Source organism: Perca fluviatilis, chromosome 21 (genome assembly GCF_010015445.1).
Source record: "Perca fluviatilis chromosome 21, GENO_Pfluv_1.0, whole genome shotgun sequence".
Taxonomy (NCBI): domain Eukaryota; kingdom Metazoa; phylum Chordata; class Actinopteri; order Perciformes; family Percidae; genus Perca; species Perca fluviatilis.
Window position 1 is genome coordinate 10,092,772 of NC_053132.1, and position 20,953 is coordinate 10,113,724.

The 20,953-nt window shown below is 39.3% G+C and overlaps 1 protein-coding gene across 3 annotated transcripts; it reads right to left on the reverse strand.

Moving 5' to 3' along the window:
• Nucleotides 1-1,122: 1,122 nt before the first annotated feature.
• LOC120551225 (alpha-N-acetylgalactosaminide alpha-2,6-sialyltransferase 2-like) lies at nucleotides 1,123-15,558 on the reverse strand. 3 transcript variants are annotated; one of them, XM_039788486.1, is made up of 9 exons: nucleotides 15,372-15,558; nucleotides 14,924-15,096; nucleotides 14,492-14,655; nucleotides 13,207-13,369; nucleotides 3,122-3,260; nucleotides 2,925-3,028; nucleotides 2,334-2,417; nucleotides 2,131-2,230; nucleotides 1,124-1,461 (listed from the first exon to the last, which is right to left on the reverse strand). In XM_039788486.1, exons 4-9 carry the CDS (start codon nucleotides 13,362-13,364, stop codon nucleotides 1,252-1,254), a joined length of 795 nt encoding a protein of 264 aa, XP_039644420.1. In that variant the 5' UTR covers nucleotides 13,365-13,369; nucleotides 14,492-14,655; nucleotides 14,924-15,096; nucleotides 15,372-15,558; the 3' UTR covers nucleotides 1,124-1,251. The 3 variants fall into 3 exon arrangements, with proteins under 3 accessions (XP_039644418.1, XP_039644420.1, XP_039644419.1); XM_039788485.1 differs by having other exon boundaries at nucleotides 14,924-15,143; XM_039788484.1 differs by lacking the exons at nucleotides 14,492-14,655; nucleotides 14,924-15,096; nucleotides 15,372-15,558 and having other exon boundaries at nucleotides 1,123-1,461; nucleotides 13,207-14,450.
• Between the last annotated feature and the right edge of the window lie 5,395 nt (nucleotides 15,559-20,953).

Consider the following 20,953-nt stretch of genomic DNA (forward strand, 5'->3'; position numbering starts at 1 on the left):
GTCTAAAAAAAGGGTTACTTGGGAGGTTATAATCCTTACATACATTTTCGAATGTATCAACTACATGGTCTTTGAACATTTTATGGAATCTTGTAAGTCCTTTAGTTTCCCATATCCTGAAAGTCTGATCCATACGATTTGGAGCAAAGTCTGGGTCCTGACCAATTTCCCTCAGGCAAACTGTATCAGTTGATTTTATTTTCATAACTTTACCCAATCTTTTCCAGCTCTTCCATGTATGGTAAATAGAGTGATTCAAATGTTTGACCCTTTCTGCAGTTTGCCCTGAGAAAATTAGAGAGGTGGGGGAGTCTACCAATTTGTCCTCAATAGATTTCCATTTAGGATTCATTTTATTATTCATCAAAACTAAAATGCTTTTAACTTGAGCTGCATGATAATAAAGGCTCAAATTTTGTAGACCCAACCCACCCTGTTCCCTATTTTGTTGTAAAGATTTCAGTTTTACCCTTGGTTTCTTTTCATCCCAAATAAACTTACCTAACATTCTTTCCCACTCCTTAAAGCATGAGCTTGTTAGATATAAAGGAATGTTCTGGAAAAAAAAAGAAAGCGTGGCAATACGTTCATTTTTATAATTCCTATTTCTTTCAAATATTGTAAGTGGCAAAATTTTCCGACGCATAAGATCCTGCCTTAAGGAGTTTTCCAGAGCTTTATAGTTACATAAATACAATTTATCAATTTCTCTGGGGATTGTGATACCTAAATATTTTATTTTATTCTGATCCCATTTCAGCTTAAACCTTTTCTTAAATTCTGTTTGGAGATTGCATCCTATTTCCATGGCTTCAGTTTTAGCTGAATTTAATTTATAGCCTGAAGTGGCTCCATATTTTCCAATTTCCTCCAAAAGTGCTGGTAATGATTTATGTACAGGCCAAAAGTTTGGACACACCTTATCATTCATTGCGTTTCCTTTTTATTTTCATGACTATATACATTGTAGATTCTCACTGAAGGCATCAAAACTATGAATGAACACATATTGAATTATGTACTTAACAAAAAAGTGTGAAATAACTGAAAACATGTCTTATATTTTAGATTCCTCAAAGTAGCCACCCTTTGCTTTTTTATTAATAAGGGAAAAGATTCCACTAATTAACCCTGACAAAGCACACCTGTGAAGTGAAAACCATTTCAGGTGACTACCTCATGAAGCTCATTGAGAGAACACCAAGGGTTTGCAGAGTTATTGCAGAATCTCTTACTTCCATTCTCAGTGTATCAGTGTTGTTTAGGCTTTTTCGTCCCTGTTTCTGACTCTGTTCTTTGATAAAGCTTAATTATTTTGCTGTCATGCAGTTTTTTCCACAAGTTTTTCTCCAGGATATAGTCATGGTTGGCGTAGAGAATGACAGGGGTTTTAATATTTTTCTCAAAGTAGTAAGTTGAGTATTTCTTGTAGTCCTCAGTCATGAATCCATATGCATTCACCTGAGAACAACAACAACAACAGAGAACAGGGACTAAATGATTTGTTAAAAGAACAGTTTGACATTTTTAGAAATAAGCTCATTCATATTCTTGCCAAGACTTAAATGAGAAGATCGATACTACTCTCATGCAGTGCTTAATTTGTAAAGTGGGAGGTCCCGGAACGCAGAGGGGGGGTAATGGAAAAAAAAAAATACACGGCCTGCGTAGCTTCTCTGACTAAAAAAACCTAACAACGCTGTGTGTACATCAGGACAATGTTTATTTTAATTTCAGAACATGCACTGCATGGGTACGAAATGTAATGAATCCACATTCTTGATGGATTTTTGCTTGTTTGGGAGCCGACTGGCCAGCGTATTTGAACAAGTTAAGCAAACTTTGTTGTCTTTTTGACATTGATCCCCTGAGTGAAACGAGGCTAACAGCAATCACAACCAGCACAAGCGCATGTGTCAGTTGAAGTGCTCAAAACTCAAAACGCATCAAAAATGCAAACACAAGCTTTTTGTGGAACTTCAATGGGGAATAAAGAATAAAGTAATTCATTTTTTTCATTTAGGCGATTCATTTTTCATAGTGAAAGGTGCCGGATCCAATAAAAAAGGTTCCTACTGTTAGCTACTAACAGTAGCTATAGATGGCATGTGGACATGTTTAATAACTTACAGTGTCGCAGGTATGCAGAGCCAGGAAGAGAGTGAATGCCCCATTGCTTGGTCTGACTAATGCCCAGTATGAAGCATTTAGATTAGGAGACTTTAAGAACCTGTGGGCAATGAACAGTGTCAAGTGAACATACATTAAAAATCATTGTAATTATAAACCATTAAAAGTAAAATATTTTGGTATGACTGTGAGCAGAGGTTGACCTGTTTCGAATGTATCTCAGGAAGTCCTGGTGCAGAACATAGAAGCGGGTCTCATTGTACTGCCCAGCATAGTACGTCCATGGCCTACAGGGTTAAAACACATGACGGAATGATGCAAAGCTAGCGTTCTTGTCTGTACAATGCAGTTAATTCTCTCTGCTGGAAACTGAGGCAAAATTGGAGCAAGAAGGCACCTCAAGTTACATTTTGCTCTTGGTAATGAGTTTTGCTTCTAAATTGGCAGATTAAATTGCCCTACTTTTGAAAGGGAGTTTGGTGACTTTCTGCCTGAGCCACAATGGAGCATATAGTGTATATTGTGAGTGTTTAACATGACTTGTTAACTCCATAAAATGTACTAACTGATGCCTGATTTCCTTCTTTCACTAATTTAGGAATTTGTGAGTAAAATTACTTTCAAAATAAATGTTTACCTGCCTCAGATATGAGACTCTTTCCATAAACATGGTGATCTGGCGACACATCTTCAAGCCCAGTCCAATATGTGCCAGCACTGGATATACTGTGTTTTTGTGTTTGTGTGTGTATGTTACCCTCTTCTAAGTTGTTGTGATAAGAGTTGATATTCACCTTATGTTTCCATATCGATCAACAGTGATTCTTTCTCCTTTGAGAAGACCCCTGAGCCAATCGAAATCCCCCATCCCCTCAGGAACTATAATGTATTTTATACCCTGTCAAAAAGAAGAGGATGACAGATAAGTGTGTATGTGTGGGGTATAAACCGTTATGATATGATATTACACATAACATACAAGTTTGAGTACCTCATCATGAGGGACAGTAGTATATCCAAACTTCTTGAAGAAATACAGCGCAGATGTGATGGAGTGGGCCGTGTGAATGTACACCGATGTTCTGTTTCCTACGTCTTCCTCGTAACCTTGGGTGATTGCACCATTCATCCTGCCGCACATACAGATAAAAATGTGAGAGTGGCCTTTGTAAATTAAATTAAACAATTAAACAAAAGCAAATCAATGACAACAAAGCTTTTCTATTAAAAACGTGCAGATGAATCTGTAAAGGGTCTCAAGATAACTCTTGTTATGATTTGATACTATAAATAAAATTGAATTGAATTGAATTGAATTGGCACCTGCCTGGTACCCCATTTTCCAGAATGGAAAAAGGCAATCATCACATCTGTCCCTACCCTGTCCACAGGAGAATAATGATTTTAGACCCATTGCTCTAACCTCTGTTGTGATTCAGTGTATGGAGAAGCTCATGGTGAGCAACTACGGCTGGATGTAGGCCCACAGCTAGATCCCTTCCAGTTCACATACACAAACCAGAGAGGCACTGATGATGCTATTAACAGTATAGTGCACCTATGACAAAACACCTGGAGAATCCTAGGGCCCATGCTAGACGGTTGTTAGCAGTACTCAAGACTGGTGTTAAGACCAATTTAGTTTCCATATTATGAAAAAATCACTTTTTCTGGGATTCTGGGTGTTATGTTGGGTCTCTGGTGCTTCCACACGCATACACAAAAAAATATCCATGCTGTTTTGAGTGAGATACAGGTTTCTGAATGTGTCCTGCCTTCAGTCTCCGGGTGAGCTGTTCAAAATCTGCACGGCTTTCTACGTCACTAGCCGAAACGAGGGGGCTAGGGGGCTAACCGTTAGCATGCTAGCTTGTTCTCAATGGCAAAACACACACAAAAATTCACCCTAATCTACAAAATAAATTGTATAGAACTACTTGCATGTCCCTGTTCTGCAGGTATTCCACCTGTTGGAAGTGCGCCCTCGTTTAGAAGAAGTCTCCCGGCTAATCCTGCCTTGTACAGGCCGAAGTTGGAGAAACAGCTAGCTGGCAATTGTGAGCCTTACCTAGCTACTGTGCATGTGCGACTGCCAACAAAGATGTTAGAGCAGTGAGATGTCTCACTATGTAGCTAAAACAGAGACCTGACACAGGGTGAAAAGAGGATCTGCAACAATGGGCAGTACAACAAAAATATCATGTTTTTTGAAAATTAAACCATGTAAACCTATTCTGATACAATCTCAAATTACAATTATGAACCTGAAAATGTGCATAATATGGTCACTTTAAAGGTCTCTTCTCGGAATCAACTACATTTTTACTCTGTCTTGTCTCGGTCTCTGATGAAGAGGACTCAGGATTTTATTTTAAAACCATTTTATTTTAAAACCAGCCAAGACCACAACTGTAGGGATTTCGCTAAATTACCTGTGCATTGTCTGATTTAGCCCTATGTGTTAAAACTTGCAAATGCAAGCAATAACTTGACTCATATCTAATTTGAAATGTGTTACCGCAAACCCCCCTCTCCCCTTTACAGACAGCAAGTGAATGCGTGAGACAGGAGAAGAAGCTCTAGCTGTCACAAATCTGGTCTTGGTCTTGTCTCGGTCTCGATACACTTCTTGGTGATGACTTGGTCTCAGTTTAGGTGTCGACTACAACACTGGTTGATGGTAGATTTCAGTTTAGCCTTTAACACCCTACAGCCTCATGTTCTCCTGAATACGCCTTAATCACTGCATCATATCACTCGTCCTCCCCAACTGTACCCAGCAGGTCAGGGTCAACAGGACCCTGTCTGAAACCTTGACCATCAGTACTACTGGCACCCCCCAGGGGTGTGTCAGTTCCCCAGTCCTTTTCACCCTGTACATTAATGAATGTATGCAGCACTACTAACAAATATATGATGTTTTCCGATGATACAGCCATCCTGTAGCCTGGGAAAACCCTGACGAACTTCTGGCAAATTTGAAGTCTGGCCAAGAGCCCATTCAAGCCCGTTTCCATTTTTTCCAAATTGAGGCACCAATCACAACCGTTGACGCTTTACACAATGACAATAGCGCAGAAACGGCAAGCAGCTTTTTGTTTACATTCAACATAGAGCTGGGCGATATGGACAAAATCAAATATCCCGATATTTTTTTGTTTTATATAATAACTTTGTGGGTAAAGGCAAATAATAGAACAGCTAGAACAGTCTGGTGTGTTCAGAAAATTACATCACTCTACTGTAATGCAGCCTTTAAAACCAGGAAAAGACAACACTTGTGTCATATCAGGATATTACGATATCGAAAATTTAAGACGATATCTAGCCTCATATATCGATATCGATATAATATCAATATATTGCCCAGCCCTAATTCAACATGACGGCCACCGAAGCACAGCAACCCGTTGATGCCACTGTCACTGCTACGTTAGGCGTTGGTCTGATTGGTTGAAGGACTATCCAATTGCGCCGAAACTCAGACCATTGATTCCCAGGAATTTAGTGTCGAACAGTTAAAGAAAAGTTGTGACATTACATTCTAATATTTTAACTAAATGTTACCACAAAACATTTGATTAATGATTTTAAAGCATATTGTATTCTTAAATAACATTCTGGGAAACTGAAAACATTTAAAGAATGTTAGGGCTTAATTTTCTAACATTTAAATTTAATACTAAACATTTTAAGAATGTTATCACCAAACATTTTAAGAATGTTATCACCAAACATTTTAAGAATGTTATCACCAAACATTTTTAGAATGTTTTCATAGAACATTCTGGGAACCAAAAGAAAACTTCCCACTAAAAACATTACAAGAACAGTGCATGATTACATTCTCTGAACGTTCTTGGAACAAAAATATTCTAGCTGGGTAAATTCCACTTAAGTTTCCAGTACTGGGAATGCCCAATAAAAACAATACACAATTGTGTAGACCTTGTTAGCGGTTAATCTTTACTCTGTCATATTTAGGGCCCGAGCGCCGACAGCGGTGAAGGCCCTATTGAAACTGAAGGAATTATTAGGTCCCGAGCGCCGACAGCGGCGAAGGCCCTATTGAAACTGAAGGAATTATTGTTTCTTTCTTTCTTTCTTTTCCCGTAAAATGAATTGCCTCAAAAACTCACCAAATTTGGCAGTCGCATCAAGTCTGGTGAAAATTTACGTATTTTAAGGGTTTCGGGAATAGGCGCACAAAAATGGCTCGCTAGCGCCCCCTAAAAAAGTTAAGAAAATTGAGCCCCTGCAGTGTGTTTAACGTAGACTTACGAAACTTGGTGCACATATGTAACATGTCAAGATGTACAAAAAACTTCATTAGAGCCATACCCTAAACCCAACAGGAAGTCCGCCATTTTGATTTCAAAGTTCGAAATTAGTGCAATTTTGGCCATTTCCACATGTCGTACTTTAACGAACTCCTCCAAGAGATTTAATCTGGTCAACTTCAAACTCGGTCTGTGCCATCTTAAGTTAAAGATGAAAAGTTGTTAAAAGAAAAACTTTTCGTCATAGGGCGTGGCCGTGGCGGGGCAGCCATTTTGTGCGTTTCTCCGCCGAAACAGGAAGTGGGTGTAACTCGAGTGTACGTTGTCCGATTACCTCGAAACTTTTCACGATTCATAGGAGTCCAACCCTAAAGACAAATAAAGGCCGCTGTTTACTTAAAGTCATAGCGCCCCCTAGTAGCAACAGGAAGTAGGCCTAAAAGTCAAGGTGCTATACTTTAACGAACTCCTCTTAGAGATTTCATCCGATGGACTTCAAACTTGGTCTGTACCATCCCAACACCTTAACGATGAAAAGTTATTGGAAGAAAAACTTTTCGTCAGACGGTGTGGGCATGGCGTGGCGGCCATTTTAAGTGTTTAGCGATGAACAAGGAAGTTGTTGGAACTTGAGTGTACGTTGTCGTATCTGCCCGAAATTTCTTACAATTGACAAGGGTCCAGGCCTGAGGACACCTACAGGCCAAAATTGACTTTTGGTCATAGCGCCCCCCGCTGGCATCAGGAAATCTGCCTTATATGACAAATATCATCCGATTTACGTCTACATGTGATACTGATCCGCCCCCTATAATATGACCCCGCCCACTTACTCAGGCCCCGCCCCCTTTCATAACATTTGAACCGTTTAAGGTAGAGTCTTGTTTGAGGTGTCATTGAACTCAGCAGAGACTTCATTCTTCATTGGTGATGGTTTGGCCCGCCCCCTAAGCTTTAGCCACGCCCCCTTTTATAACTAATGACGCGTTTGATGCAGACCCTTGTGTGAGGTATCATTGAACTCAGCACAGACTTCCTTTTTAATTGGTGATGGTTTGACCCGCCCCCTAAGCTTAAGCCACGCCCCCTTTCATAACATTTAAACCATTTAAGGATGACCCTTGTGTGAGGTATCAATGAACTCAGCAGAGAGTTCCTTCTTCATTGGTGATGGTTTGGCCCACCCCCTATGCTTTAGCCACGCCCCCTTTTATAACTAATGACCCGTTTCATGTAGATCCTTGTGTGAGATATCATTGAACTCAGCACAGACTTCCTTATTCATTGGTGATGGTTTGGCCCACCCCCTATGCTTAAGCCACCCCCCCCTTTCATAAAACCTTACCCATCTAAGGTAGAGTCTTGTGTGAGGTATAATTGAACTCAGCAGAGAGTTCCTTTTTAATTGGTGATGGTTTGACCCGCCGCCTATGGTTAAGCCACGCCCCCTCGAAATTAGTGCGATTTTGGCCATTTCCACATGTCGTACTTTAACGAACTCCTCCTACAGATTTCATCCGATCAACTTCAAACTTCGTCTGTACCATCCCAACACCTTAAAGAAGAAAAGTTGTTAAAAGAAAAACTTTTCATCAGATGGTGTGGGCGTGGCGTAGCGGCCATTTTGAGTGTTTAGTTAAGAAGTTGTTGTAACTTGAGTGTACGTTGTCGTATCTGCCCAAAATTTCTCAAGATTGACAAGGGTCCAGGCCTGAGGACACCTACAGGCCAAAATTAACTTTTTGCCATAGCGCCGCCCGCTGGCAACAGGAAATGCGACTTATATGACAAACATCATCCGATTTACATGAAACTTAGTATGTGTGGTCTACATGTGATACTGAGCCGGCCCCTATAATATGACCAGGCCACGCCCCCTTTCATAACATTTGAACAATTAAAGGTAGAGTCTTGTGTGAGTTGTCATTGAACTCAGCAGAGAGTTCCTTCTTCATTGGTGATGGTTTAGCCCGCCCCCTATGCTTAAGCCACGCCCCCTTTCATAACATTTGAACCGTTTAAGGTAGAGTCTTGTGTGAGGTATCGTTGAACTCGGCAGGGAGTTCCTTTGTCATTGGTGATGATTTGCGGCGTCTGAGTGCCAAATTTTGCACGGTCGAAAGGAGCGGCATCCGCCGGTAACCCCGACGCGCGCAGAGGAACGAGGGCCCGTCCATCGCTGCTCGCAGCTTTAATTACAATTGTTTTTTTTGCTTGGTACAATGCCGAAAAGTTGCTTCTGTGCGTCTAATAAAAAAAATCCTGGTCTTAGGTTTTATATACTGCCGAATAGACAGACGGAGCTAGTTTAAATGCTACTAACATCGCTGCTACAGTCGAAACTGTAACAGTTACATGGAATTTATTCATAAAAAATGCTAAGACATTTAATATCATAGCTTTAATGAACGTGCGCCAACAATAGATGATGACCCTGGGATAACGTTACTGATAAGATTGAATCATTTAAGATTAGCTAACAGATAACGTTAGCTGTCTCTTATCTGGAGACTCATAAATAATGATAAAAACTCAAAATATCGGGAAACGACACCTCTGGCCATTCTGTTGGGTCGTTTGTCCAGTCACTTATGATGTACAGACAATCTGACCCAATACGGCTCAGTTTGTTTCATGTATCTTGCTCTGTCAAGCAGCAAAAGTGCTATTGAGTAGGTCATACTGGGCTCCATGTCATTCCCCCTCTCTCTTCCCTTTCATGTCTAAGCTCTCCTGACAAAACTTAAAGCCTAAAATTCCACACAAAAATCTAAAATAAATAAATAAATGATTTGTTAGTTTAAGTTCATTGGCTAAACATTTTCCATTATGCGCTGATGAGATTCCTGCTACTGTTGCGAGCAGTGTTGACAGTGATTTTTGTAGGTCTGACGGTGCTGACTCCACTAAAAGGATTTATTAATACAATACAACAATACATGTTTAAGTATAGGTGTATTACGTCTCCATATAGCTTGCTGCAATCATATACAAAAATGTATTAATACCTTCAAAGGGCCGATGATGTCTTTTTTTAACTGGAATTTATCTTTCTTTCCTGGCCATGTGTTTTGCAGGTTGAATTGACTTTGTTGCACAAACAAGTACAAAGAAATAGTCCTACTCAAATGTTTATGACACTGAAGTTATTAGTCATATCTTCTGCCAAGGTTAAAGGGAAACTTAAGGGAAACTTAAATAACAATTTAAGCGACCAATTCTCAGTTTTTGCACCACCTATAGTGGTAAAAAGATGTTAGACATTGTAGTCAATGCCTTAATGCTGCTTAAAACCGCTCTAAAATGTGTGAAACCTTTATTTTTTAAATTTGATGAACTGACAAAAGGGCAATTCACTGCATTTTCTCCATCCAGAGCAAAACCTGTACACATACATGGTTTTAACTTTCTTGTTGAACCTCACATTGACAACATATTTTACACTTTTTTTCTCATAAAGAGTTTCTGTACAGATTAAACAAACAAGATACAATGTTACTTAGTTAGCTTTAGAGATGTTTGTATTTTGTCAACTTTGGACCCTGTTTCCAGTCTTTATGCTAAGCTAAGGTAAGCAGCTGCTGGCGGTAGCTTAATTCGTAGCATACAAACAGAAGAGTGGCATTAATTACCCCATCTCCCTGCAAAAAATTTAAAAAGCATAATCCTCAAAATGTCAACCTATAGAACTGGGCAATGTGGCTACAAATAATATCCAATTTCCTAATTGTTTTTATAAGTTTGATAATAAAGTCTGCAGGACTTTTAAATGTAGAGCATAAAATAAATAAAACATAATACGGGAAAATTCTAGTGCAGACTGGTAGGATGTTTTCAGCCACAAACATAAAGCAAATACAGAAATTATTTCAAACAATATCCTAGAGTAGCTTTTACCTCAATCAACCAAAACATGCTGTTTACTCACATTACCAGAGCTTGAAAGAACTTTAGAAGGATCTATCACTAGACTCAAGGTTGTAAATGTTGCCAAATAATAGTACAGTATTGGCTTGTGGGTAAATCATTTTCTATATTGACATTAAAGCATAATCTTTATCAATTTAAGCTTGAGGTTAAAGTCTTGCTCTGGTGATTAGTTGAGCAGTTTGATTAAAACAAGTAAAACCATTTTAAAAAGTCCAAAGGACTGTAGTAGTGGGAGCTACAGTCCCCTCCAAAAGTATTGGAACGGCAAGGTAAATTCCTTTGTTTTTGTTGTTCACTGAAGACATTTGGGTTTAAGATCAAAAGATGAGTATGAGTCAATAGTTTATAATGTCAGCTTTTATTTCTTGGTATACATCTAGATGTGTTAAACAACTTAGGACATATCACCATTTGTTTAAACCCACCCATTTTTCAAGTGAGCAAAAGTATTGGAACATGTGACTGACAGATGTTTCTTGTTGCCCAGGTGTTGCTTTTCAGGTTGATTGTTCAAACATTAAATAGCTCTGCATGAATAGTCTAAGTTTTAATCCTTGGTTTAAACCTATTGTAAGAGCCAAATAGGGACTGGTTCATCTTAAATGGTAGGTTTGTTTAGAAACAGTTAAAATGGTATAAAACTGTTTCATGAAAATTCATAGGACATGTATTGGTTTGGAATGCATGATTTGGTAGTATTTGGTTCTGGTGATGTTTTAGTGTTTTGGGCTTCCAGTCGGATGGTGCTATGTCATAGCCTAGTTGATTGGATGTTGTTAGTTTAAGTTTGAAGTTAGAGATGTTGGAAGCAACACAGTTTTTTGACCGTGCGTACTATGTTTAATTTTGTTTTTTACAAGTAAACATTTTAAAAAAAAAGGCCGTATGGTTTGCTCGTGTTTCAAATACTGGTTGTATTAGACTGACTTCAAAAGGTGGTACAGAAAAATTAGAAGCAACTAGGTGCCACTACACCTATAAAGACTGCATTTCTTGTTGAAGAAGATAAACCAAAATGAAGACCAGAGAGCTGTCTATGGGAGAGAAGAAAGCCATTTTCAAGCTGAGAAAAGAAGGAAAATCGACTAGAGCCATTGGACAAACATTGGGCAATGTCCTGAAAAAGAAACTACTGGCGTACAGAGCAACAGACTTCGAACAGGTCGGCCAAGGAAAACAACAGTAGTTGATGACAGAAATATTGTGAGAGCTGTGAAGAAAACCCCAAAAACATCATTAAGTGACATCACCAACGACCTCCACAGTGCAGGGGTGAAGGTATCACAATCCACTGTTCGAAGAAGACTCCGAGATGAGAAATATAGAGGTCATACCACAATATGCAAACCACTCATCAGCAGTAAGAATCGGAAGGCAAGATTGGAATTTGCAAAAAAGTACAGAGATGAGCCGCAAAAGTTCTGGAACACAATCTTATGGACTGATGAGACCAAGATTAATCTCTACCAAAGTGATGTAAAGGCCAAAGTGTGGGGGAAGAAAGGAACTGCTTATGATCCGAAGCATACAAGTTCATCTGTGAAGCATGGTAATGTAATGTCATGGCTTGGGCGTAATGTCATGGCTTGGGCGTGCATGGCTGCTTCTGGAACAGGCTCATTCATATTTATTAATGATGTAACTGATGATGGTAGCAGCAGAATGAATTCAAAAGTGTACAGAAACATTTTGTCTGCCAATTTACGGAGAAATGCTTTCAAACTAATCGGGAGGAAGTTTATCATGCAGCAGGACAACAGCACACTGCCAGCAAAACAAAGGATTTCATCAGGGTTAAAAAGTGGAAGGTTTTAGACTGGCCAAGTCAATCACCTGACCTTAACCCAATAGAGCATGCATTTCACCTCCTGAAAAGGAGACTGAAGGGAGAAACCCCATGAAACAAACAAGAACGGAAAGAAGCTGCGGTAAAAGCCTGGAATGGCATCACAAATAAAGAATGCAACAGTTTGGTGATGTCGATGGGTCGCAGGCTTGAGGCAGTTATTGCAAGCAAGGGTTATGCCACCAAATATTAAATGTTATTTACTTTAAGATTATTTGTTCCAATACTTTTGCTCACATAAAAATGCAGTGGTCTAATACAAACGGTGATATGTCCTGAGTTGTTTAACACATCTAGATGTAAATACCAGGAAATAAAAGCTAAAATTCTGAACTCTTGTCTCATACTCATCTTTTGATCTTAAACCCAAATGTCTTCAGTGAACAACAAAAACAAAGGAATTTGCCTTGCCGTTCCAATACTTTTGGAGGGGACAGTATGTACTTTGTATTATGACGTGTGTAGAAAGCATCTGGGTAGAACTGGCTTTCGTTAAATATGTCTTTGTTCACTTGATGTTATCAGCTCTTTAGAACAGCAGTGAAGGAAAGTAACGTCCTGTTTCCTTGTTGCTAAGCAAGCTAAGCAAGCTCAAAGCTGATAACCATTATCTTGAAATCCACATTTGACATCCCTGACTATACTCATTGCTGGTTCGTTTTAGTCAGCCGAAGTATGTATATAATAAGTACTCTGACAAATAAAGCAAACAGTTTAAATATTTGCTCACCAGTGTTTTAAATAACTGGTAAATATTTGAGTTAACAGTAGAAGATGAGAGGCTTTGGGACAGACTGTTGTAAATCGCCATGATGGTTTTTATTGGCATCTCACCATGCACAAATCATGGGATCCCTACCAGACTTTAATATTGCCTTGGCAAATATAGGTAATGATTTAGTGCTGCTTACAGATGTAACTGACACAGGGATGTATGATCTTCCATGAATTACCTGTCAAATTGCCTTTAAACCCTGTTGCCCACCATTTGGATCCAAACTAAATTAATGTTTCTCTTACCGAAAAACATAATCATGAGCATCAATCTCTTTCCCCATTTTAGAGCCATTGAGGATCCCTGCATTGCCCACCACAGCACAGCGCACACACCCGTCACCGCCTGGTTTTGGAAGGAGCAGTGGCTCTTTTGGCTTTGGGATCAACTTTACTGAAGCCATCACTTCTGCAAAAACAAGTAAAAAAAAACAAATCGTAATGTGTTTTAAAATGCAAAACAGTTGACAACCAGAACACTTTCTGCAGTCAAATCTCACAAGCATATTGCTAATGTCTAGGTGGTTGTAATTGTGTTAAACTTAGCTTTAATTCATATTTTTATAGTAACAATGTATTAAATGACGATATGAAAGCAAAGCGGTCGCTTATGAACCTACAGAGAATTATCAACTGAATCTGCAGCTCATCACGGCTTTACAGAGCTTTATAGTGAGTATCAGCTCATAGTTTAGATTTCCGGCTCCCAACTTTACTGTTTCGGTTCACTCTCACCGTGTTGCTTTCAGTAGGCAGCTGTTTTCAGCAAATTAGCTCTAAAACCTCTCTGTACCTACCTGCTCAGCAGCAAACAATAGAGAGACAAAGTTGGCAATTAGCTGGTGAACATAGTGGAGCATTTATCTGCTAAAGGACCAGACATTTTTCTTCGGAGTTGCTGGAGACCAAAAACAGAGCTAAAAGAGAGTGAATATTGGACTGAAATTCTTCAGGTGGCTACAAACACGACTCCAGACTACTAATGTTGCTCTGTAGTCCTGTCTCCTAAAGATTACGTTCCCGTACCACTAAACTGCTTTCTCGTTTTAAGGGGAAACATATTTTGTCCTGTATTATGTTTGTTTTCAGAATGTCACAAATACTATCTGACTACTACTAACTGCTTTTTTAATCCAAATCCACATGGGATGGGTCAAAGAAACACAGGACTTCTCCCAGGAGAATGAAAACATGAAAACCATGAAAACTTAAGTAGCTTTAACAACATTATGAGGGGATAATGTCAGATGTTGTTTTCAGCTTGTTCAGCTGCCCCTAAAAAGCCAACAAATACATGTGTTTGTGTGAATGTGATTAATAGGAGAAGGAAGTACCATAAGTCCACCATTAGTGCCATAAATGTTCATAGCAAAAACACCACACAGCGATTATGAAATACATTCTTGGCACACATCTGTCTCACACAGAGAGCATTGTTGGGGGAAGCTGAGATTTAAGATTTCCATTTTCAACTTTCTTGTAATTGTTGTGCCCATGATAATGAATAACTTGAAACTTGAGAAACACCTACCATCATACTTGTAACTCCATAAAACCAAAAGGATTGTTGAAATGTGAAAGCCGATTCCACTCGCTCATGTTGATACTGTCTTTGTGCAGAAACAAACGTATGTTGGGGAGGAAAGCCTTCTTGAAGCTCTCAACCTCAGAGTTTCGCAGAGACTGGGCACATGTCTGAGGATGTAGGATAAATTATTAAATAAAAAAGAACATCCAGTGATTTAATAAAGGATCTCTTACAGCTGAAGAAACAGCAGGCAATAAGATTGGCAAGAAGCCAAAGTTAAAAAGGTACATTTTTAAATACAATTGCTGCAGTAATAACTTTTCCAAGCAGGTCACACTAAAGACACCCAAACACGTGGCTGTGCAAATAACCCACTCACACAAAAAGTTAACACATTCATCATATTCCTGTCCCATCTTGTCATAGCATGCTTACTGTCTGCCTGGGTGGAACATCCTGGTTATAAACATCGTCAAAATCCCAGTGAGGAAGCTTCTTGAAGGAGGTTTTGGAGAGGACGGGCATGGGAGTCTCAACCACAGCGCCAAGTGTAGAGCGTCTCATCTGATCAGTTTTTAGCTTTGTTTTTGTGGAATCAGCTTTTTTTGCTGTATGTGTAAACACAACAGGGGGCTGATTCTTGAAAGTAATCCAGCTGATGTGGAAATTTGACAAAGAGCAATAGATGCAACATAGAAGAATTAGCAGGATACACTTTAAAATGACTTAAATGGAAAAACCATACCTGGAAATGTGCTGATACACATTTCTTTGAAGACAATTTAACAGGATTAGAAACTTATTAATGAAAAAAATATAATATATAATAATAGATAAGTTCCCTTCTTTCCCCTAAAGTCTTTCTAGACTAAATGCAACTTACCTGATGCTGCTTGATGATTGGCCCCATGATAAAAGAAAAAGTACAATACAAACTGAGATCACAAGCAGCAAAGAAAAACAGCTGGAGGTTTGGACTGCCATCCCTGAGACTGAGAACTGGAGGCTTTGCTGCTCAATTTATTACTGAGTAATACTGAGTGTTTGCCTTCGCTTTTTAAGCCCAGGAGGAAAACTTTACCTGACAGGGTTATAGCAGAGTTTACCGATAGGCATCAGAGACACACCCACACACACACACACACACACACACACACACACACACACACACACACACACACACACACTAAATTGAGTTGTATTTACCTAGAAATGCTGTCCTTCAGACATGCCACAAACATGAGGGTAAACACACACACATACACACACACACAAAAAAAAAAAAAAAAAAAAAACACACACACACACACATCTATTTTTATACTCAACAGAGGGGAACTTGTGCAAAAACAACTTTACAACTTTACAGGATTTGTACCTGTTACAATTTACTTACAATAGTGAATTTAAAAAAGTAATGTAAGAAATTAATGAATATTTTTTCATTTGATTAAGACATTAAACAAAAGAATACAAGTCCTTTATCCCTTTTATTTACTTATGGGTAGCTATAAAATGCTGTTTTGGTTTATTCTTCATGTGACTGACAGGTGGATGGTACAGCAATATAACAACATAATAAAACAAAGTACATCATATGAAAAACAAATGAGAGTGGTGTTGAGTGGACTGCACAGCTTGAGTTGAATACTGTGAACAAATGTATTGAAATATTTGGTGTACTGGAGTAGTCCTTTAGCATTCACGGGTTAAAGGAGCGCCTTTAAAGGGATCATCCTAAAAAAAAAAAAGGAAGAGGCGTCTCAGATGGAGTAGAGTCTGAGGTGCTCCTCCATTTCTCTCTCAGACACCTCCCCAAACGTCCAAGGGGGTAAGCAAGTATCCAGAAAGCGTACCTCCTGGCTATTATACTATATGGGGAGATTCTGAGGCTAACAAGCCATCACCTTCCAGTAGCATTCCATCAGCGTACATTACAATGCTGTAACATTTTTACACTATAAAGTCGCTGAAGTTGCTGCTATTTCAAGCCTGTCGGCTCTCTGCAGAGGGCGGGGCTGCTGCTCAGTTCCCCAGCAACTGACACACGCACTAAGGCATGGATACCCGACCCGAGGCCGGTGGGTCCCGACGGTACCCGACGGGCCGGGCCGGGTTCGTACAGAAATTTAGAAATTATGGTCGGGGTCAGGTCAGGCTCGGTCACATCAGCGCGATAAGGCATTTGTTGTAAAATGGTGCTGCAGCTCCTTTTAAGAGAGCTCAGTGTGTGTGTGTGTGTGTGTGTGTGTGTGTGTGTGTGTGTGTGTGTGTGTGTGTGTGTGTGTGTGTGTGTGTGTGTGTGTGTGTGTGTGTGTGTGTGTGTGTGTGAGTGAGTGTTTGTGAGTGTGTGAGGTAAGTGGGCAGAAGAGAGATAGCCTAGAGAAAGAGGAAGCATGCGTGTTGTAGATCATGCAACCGGAGCAGAGTTAGTGGTTATTCATGTTATAACGTCGGCCCTGGAGTTAATGAGTTTCCCCCCTTTTTTTTGTTATCACAGTCGGAAACGAAGCGATCAGGAAAGGTTAACCCATTGAACATGTTAACAGCTGATTAACGTGCGCTTGTTGCCCCGTGTGCGCTGATGCGCTCATCTGTTGACATTTCTGAATGCCTTCCTACAGTTGCTTAATAAAAGCTTTCCGCAAACGTAGCCTGCATGTGTCATTAGTATGAGGGAAAACAAATGAGATTTTAACTGTGTCGGGCTCGGATCGGGCTCGGATGCAAATTTCTTAATGCATGTCGCCGACAATACAACGTTAGACAAAAACATCAATATTACGAATACTATGTATTTGTATCTTTTCTATCCGCCAAGCCGTAATTACGACGTCACTTCCGGAGTCTTCAGCTGATTTTTTTTAAACGTTATTACGATGCATAACTTACTGGAACAAAACTGAGCAACGTGTTGTTGCTGGTGACAAAACTACTGATTAGATATATTTATTACATGACTTGCTTATATTCTAATGTACAATGCGGTCTGTTATTTTCTTGATAACAGACCGTTGCTAAGTATAACCAAAGAACTTCTAATATATCAAGAAGTGCCACTCCCTCGTTACTTCCGGGTTCTGAACTGGTTGCAGTTCCACTAGAGTTCCATATAGGGGGCGCTCACAGGCCAGTGCAGAATGAATGGGGCTCTATGGAGATATACCCCTCAAAACCCACTTTTCTCAGGATATAATTTTTTGTCTAGTAATCTGAATGTTGCATTCGAAAGGGGAGGCTAAAAAAATACACACTGCTGTACAACACAGCTAACAGGTTCGGCTCTCCCTATCAATACATGTGCTAGAAAGAGGTTTGCCAATGTTTTAAAGACCTCACCGAAATATTCACTCTGATATTCAGGCTCTGCTTCGGATGCCGTCAAGCTGGATCTCCGATCGTAATCGCTCCTTCACTGACCAATCAGCATTCATTAGCAGAATGCTAGCGTGTTATGGGCAACAACGACTCACCCTGTAAGAAATCAAAAGGAGATAAGTACTCGTTCATTCAACTTTCGACCTATAACACATGTTGAACTTGCAAAAACTACAATCAAATCTGAGGTTTCTCAACGACAATCAGGCGAAAGAGACCCATTTAGCCGTCTAGCTCCATAGAGTCCCATTCATTTTGCACTGGACCGCGATCACCCCCAGTGGAACTCTGGTGGAATTGCAACCAAAATCCGGTACAATGGGGCTGAATAGGGAGTGGAATGGCTTTCCGTAGACCGGCTTTGGTATAACACACCGTTGCCATGCATAGCAGAGCGTTGCCATGGACGCAGTTCTGTTCCCTCTGGAGGAGCGCTATCAATAAATCCCAATCCGCTAGAAGAAGATTGGCGTCGGGGTCCTGATCACCCCGTCGTTGTTGTATTCGCTATAACAACGCTCTACGTGATCCCTTACGTACATTGAAGCGATACTGGCGTTATAGACCCGCTGATCGCTATCTGATTCTGTGAATGAATGCCCGCATTGCATCTTGGGACATCGGCTTTGAATGCGCCCAGCTCGGCTCATTTCGTAGCCTACTGTTCTGTCTTATTTACTGTAATATTTCACCGGTAATAAGACCGAATTATTAATTATTATTAAAGAAATGCATACCATGATAACAGCTAAATACATGTTGAAAGATGTAGCGTAATAGTTTTAAAAATATCAATAAACAACAAAGCAATCCAGCTTCCCTGGCCGAAATAAACCGAAATAATAACATTAAAAGAAATACATATACACCGTGATAAGATCTGGTGAATAAATGTTGATTAAAACAGCGATTATTGGGCTAAAAATACCAATAATATCAAAGCTGTATCCAGCTTCTCTGCAGCAGCCCGACTGGCAGAAAGTTTCGTGCTGTGATTACGTAAGATGCTTCTCATTGAAATACATTAGTATAAAAAACGTGACCCCAACACGTAAATCTTCAAAATAACGTGAGGGTATCACGTTCTAATAGATTTAATTTCGTAATGCCATCACGAACTGACGTGAGACTGGGTTGGATAGTAACAACAATGGATGTGATGTAATGTTGAGATGATGAGATGAGACAGTGCTCTAACAATGTAGAGTAATTTCCTTTTATATGCATTTCTTTGTTGATGTGAGTCTGTTTGTGGTTAAAACCTATAAACAAGAGAACAACATTTTTAACATCAAAAACAAATATCGTGACAGAAAATGTGTGTGATTGTTAACTTATATCAAACAATAATGAATTACTGTAAGCTTACAGGACACACACCACACACAGCTGGAAATCAACAAAGATTTATTTTTAAAAAGTGGGAACCTATGGCCTCTTGTTAAAATAATATTAGTTCAACATTTTGGGAAATAGGCTTATTCGCTTTCTTACTGAGCGTTAGATGAGAAGATACCACTTCCTGGTAAATATGAAGCTACAGCCAACAGCTGCTTAGCTTAGCTTAGCACAAAACTGGAAGCAGGGGGAAACAGCTAGCCTGGCTTTGTCCAAACAAAATCCACCCACAAGCTCTTCTAAAGCTCACTAGGCCTAAAAATCAGTTAAAATGTATCAGAACAAATTCAAAGTTCAAATGTTAAAGCGTTCAGTTAAAAATAAAAAAGTGTTGTTATATAGTCTTTGTTTGTGTTTTTCCAATATGAAGGTAGGCTTTAAGGTCAAACGGGGCAGAGGAAGATGATGTGTCAGCTGCTGTCGCTGATGTAGAAGCCTGATTACATTTTCTACACACATGGTGCAACAACAGCACCGGAAGCTTGAAATGAGCAGCTCTTTGGTCATACTTTTAATTTATTTTGTAAATGTTTTTTTCTACAAATCTATTTTTGTTTGATATACCTCTTATTATTTATGTTTTACTTTCTCTATATATCTGTATTTATTTCTGTCGTTGTGCAGCTCCAACCTAATTTCTTAATCATTATACCTGTGCAGAAAAACTGTGAGGTTAGAGTATTGTGGTTGGTGAACCAGTCCCGGACCAGAGCAGCCCGCTGGAAACTAACTTTATCCCAGGTGACAACAAACCTGGGCTGCTGTGGTCCGTCCTGTACAACTGCATGATGTTGTGCATCTGGAAGTTTAATTATGTATGCAGTATTGTAAGGATCTAGAGTGGCATGGTGATGGAGAACTCCTTGCAGACTCATGGCAGCACACAAGGTGATCATGTTTGTAGTTGTGTTGCCAATTTCAGATAGTGTTTTGCATTTTGAAGAGAAATGTTTTCTGAATGACTGCAAGAGTCTTCATTCTTGAACAAAGTGTCTAATATTAAAAAAAAATTTTTTAATTATTGGTCCATTTACAGCCACATTAAATACATTAAATACAAGGCAAACAGGTCCGCTATCAGTCAGCCAGTAAACAACTTACAGTTTTTTACAATCACTTTGGCACTAATTTCAGAACCTTGACGTCATTTTTCAAAACTCTAGACACAAAACCAATGATCAAAATGCACATTTTTTAAAAACTCTAACACGTCTTTCAATTGCTTGGATAGAATACACATAAACCTGAGATCATTTGTTCATTTAACAAAGATCACCGGTTCAATATGACACAACTTAACATCAAAGTACTAGTATTTCAAAAAGCAATTCACACATTACATTTCAGATGATTGTCTATTCATTCCATTACAATCATCTAACTATCAATCCATACAACTACTCAAAATGATAAGTAACTGTTGCGTTACTCTTAATGCATAGTTGTATGGAAACAGACAAACAATATTCCATGTTTAGATCATGAAAGTTTCAAGATAACGAGATTCATTGTCACCAATTAGCGTGGAGCATGAACCAATTAGACTACATTATCTATGGATGTAATACTTCATCATCCTTCTTAACTGTAATGTACTACTGTTTACCAGACACTGTTTCTATGGTCCCATGTACCACCTTTTCAGACTATTTACAGTATTGACAGTTCTGCAGTGTATGCATGCAGGCC

What these genes read in the sequence shown, in the direction of transcription:
- LOC120551225 (XM_039788484.1), bottom strand. Translation starts at nt 13,466, where the DNA reads ATGCTTGTGAGATTTGACTGCAGAAAGTGTTCTGGTTGTCAACTGTTT. An exon ending in GATCGATATGGAAACATAAG is followed by an intron (nt 2,418 to 2,924) that starts GTGAATATCAAC and finishes TTAACCCTGTAG; the next exon opens with GCCATGGACGTACTATGCTG. An exon ending in CTCTGCATACCTGCGACACT is followed by an intron (nt 1,462 to 2,130) that starts GTAAGTTATTAA and finishes TGTTGTTCTCAG; the next exon opens with GTGAATGCATATGGATTCAT.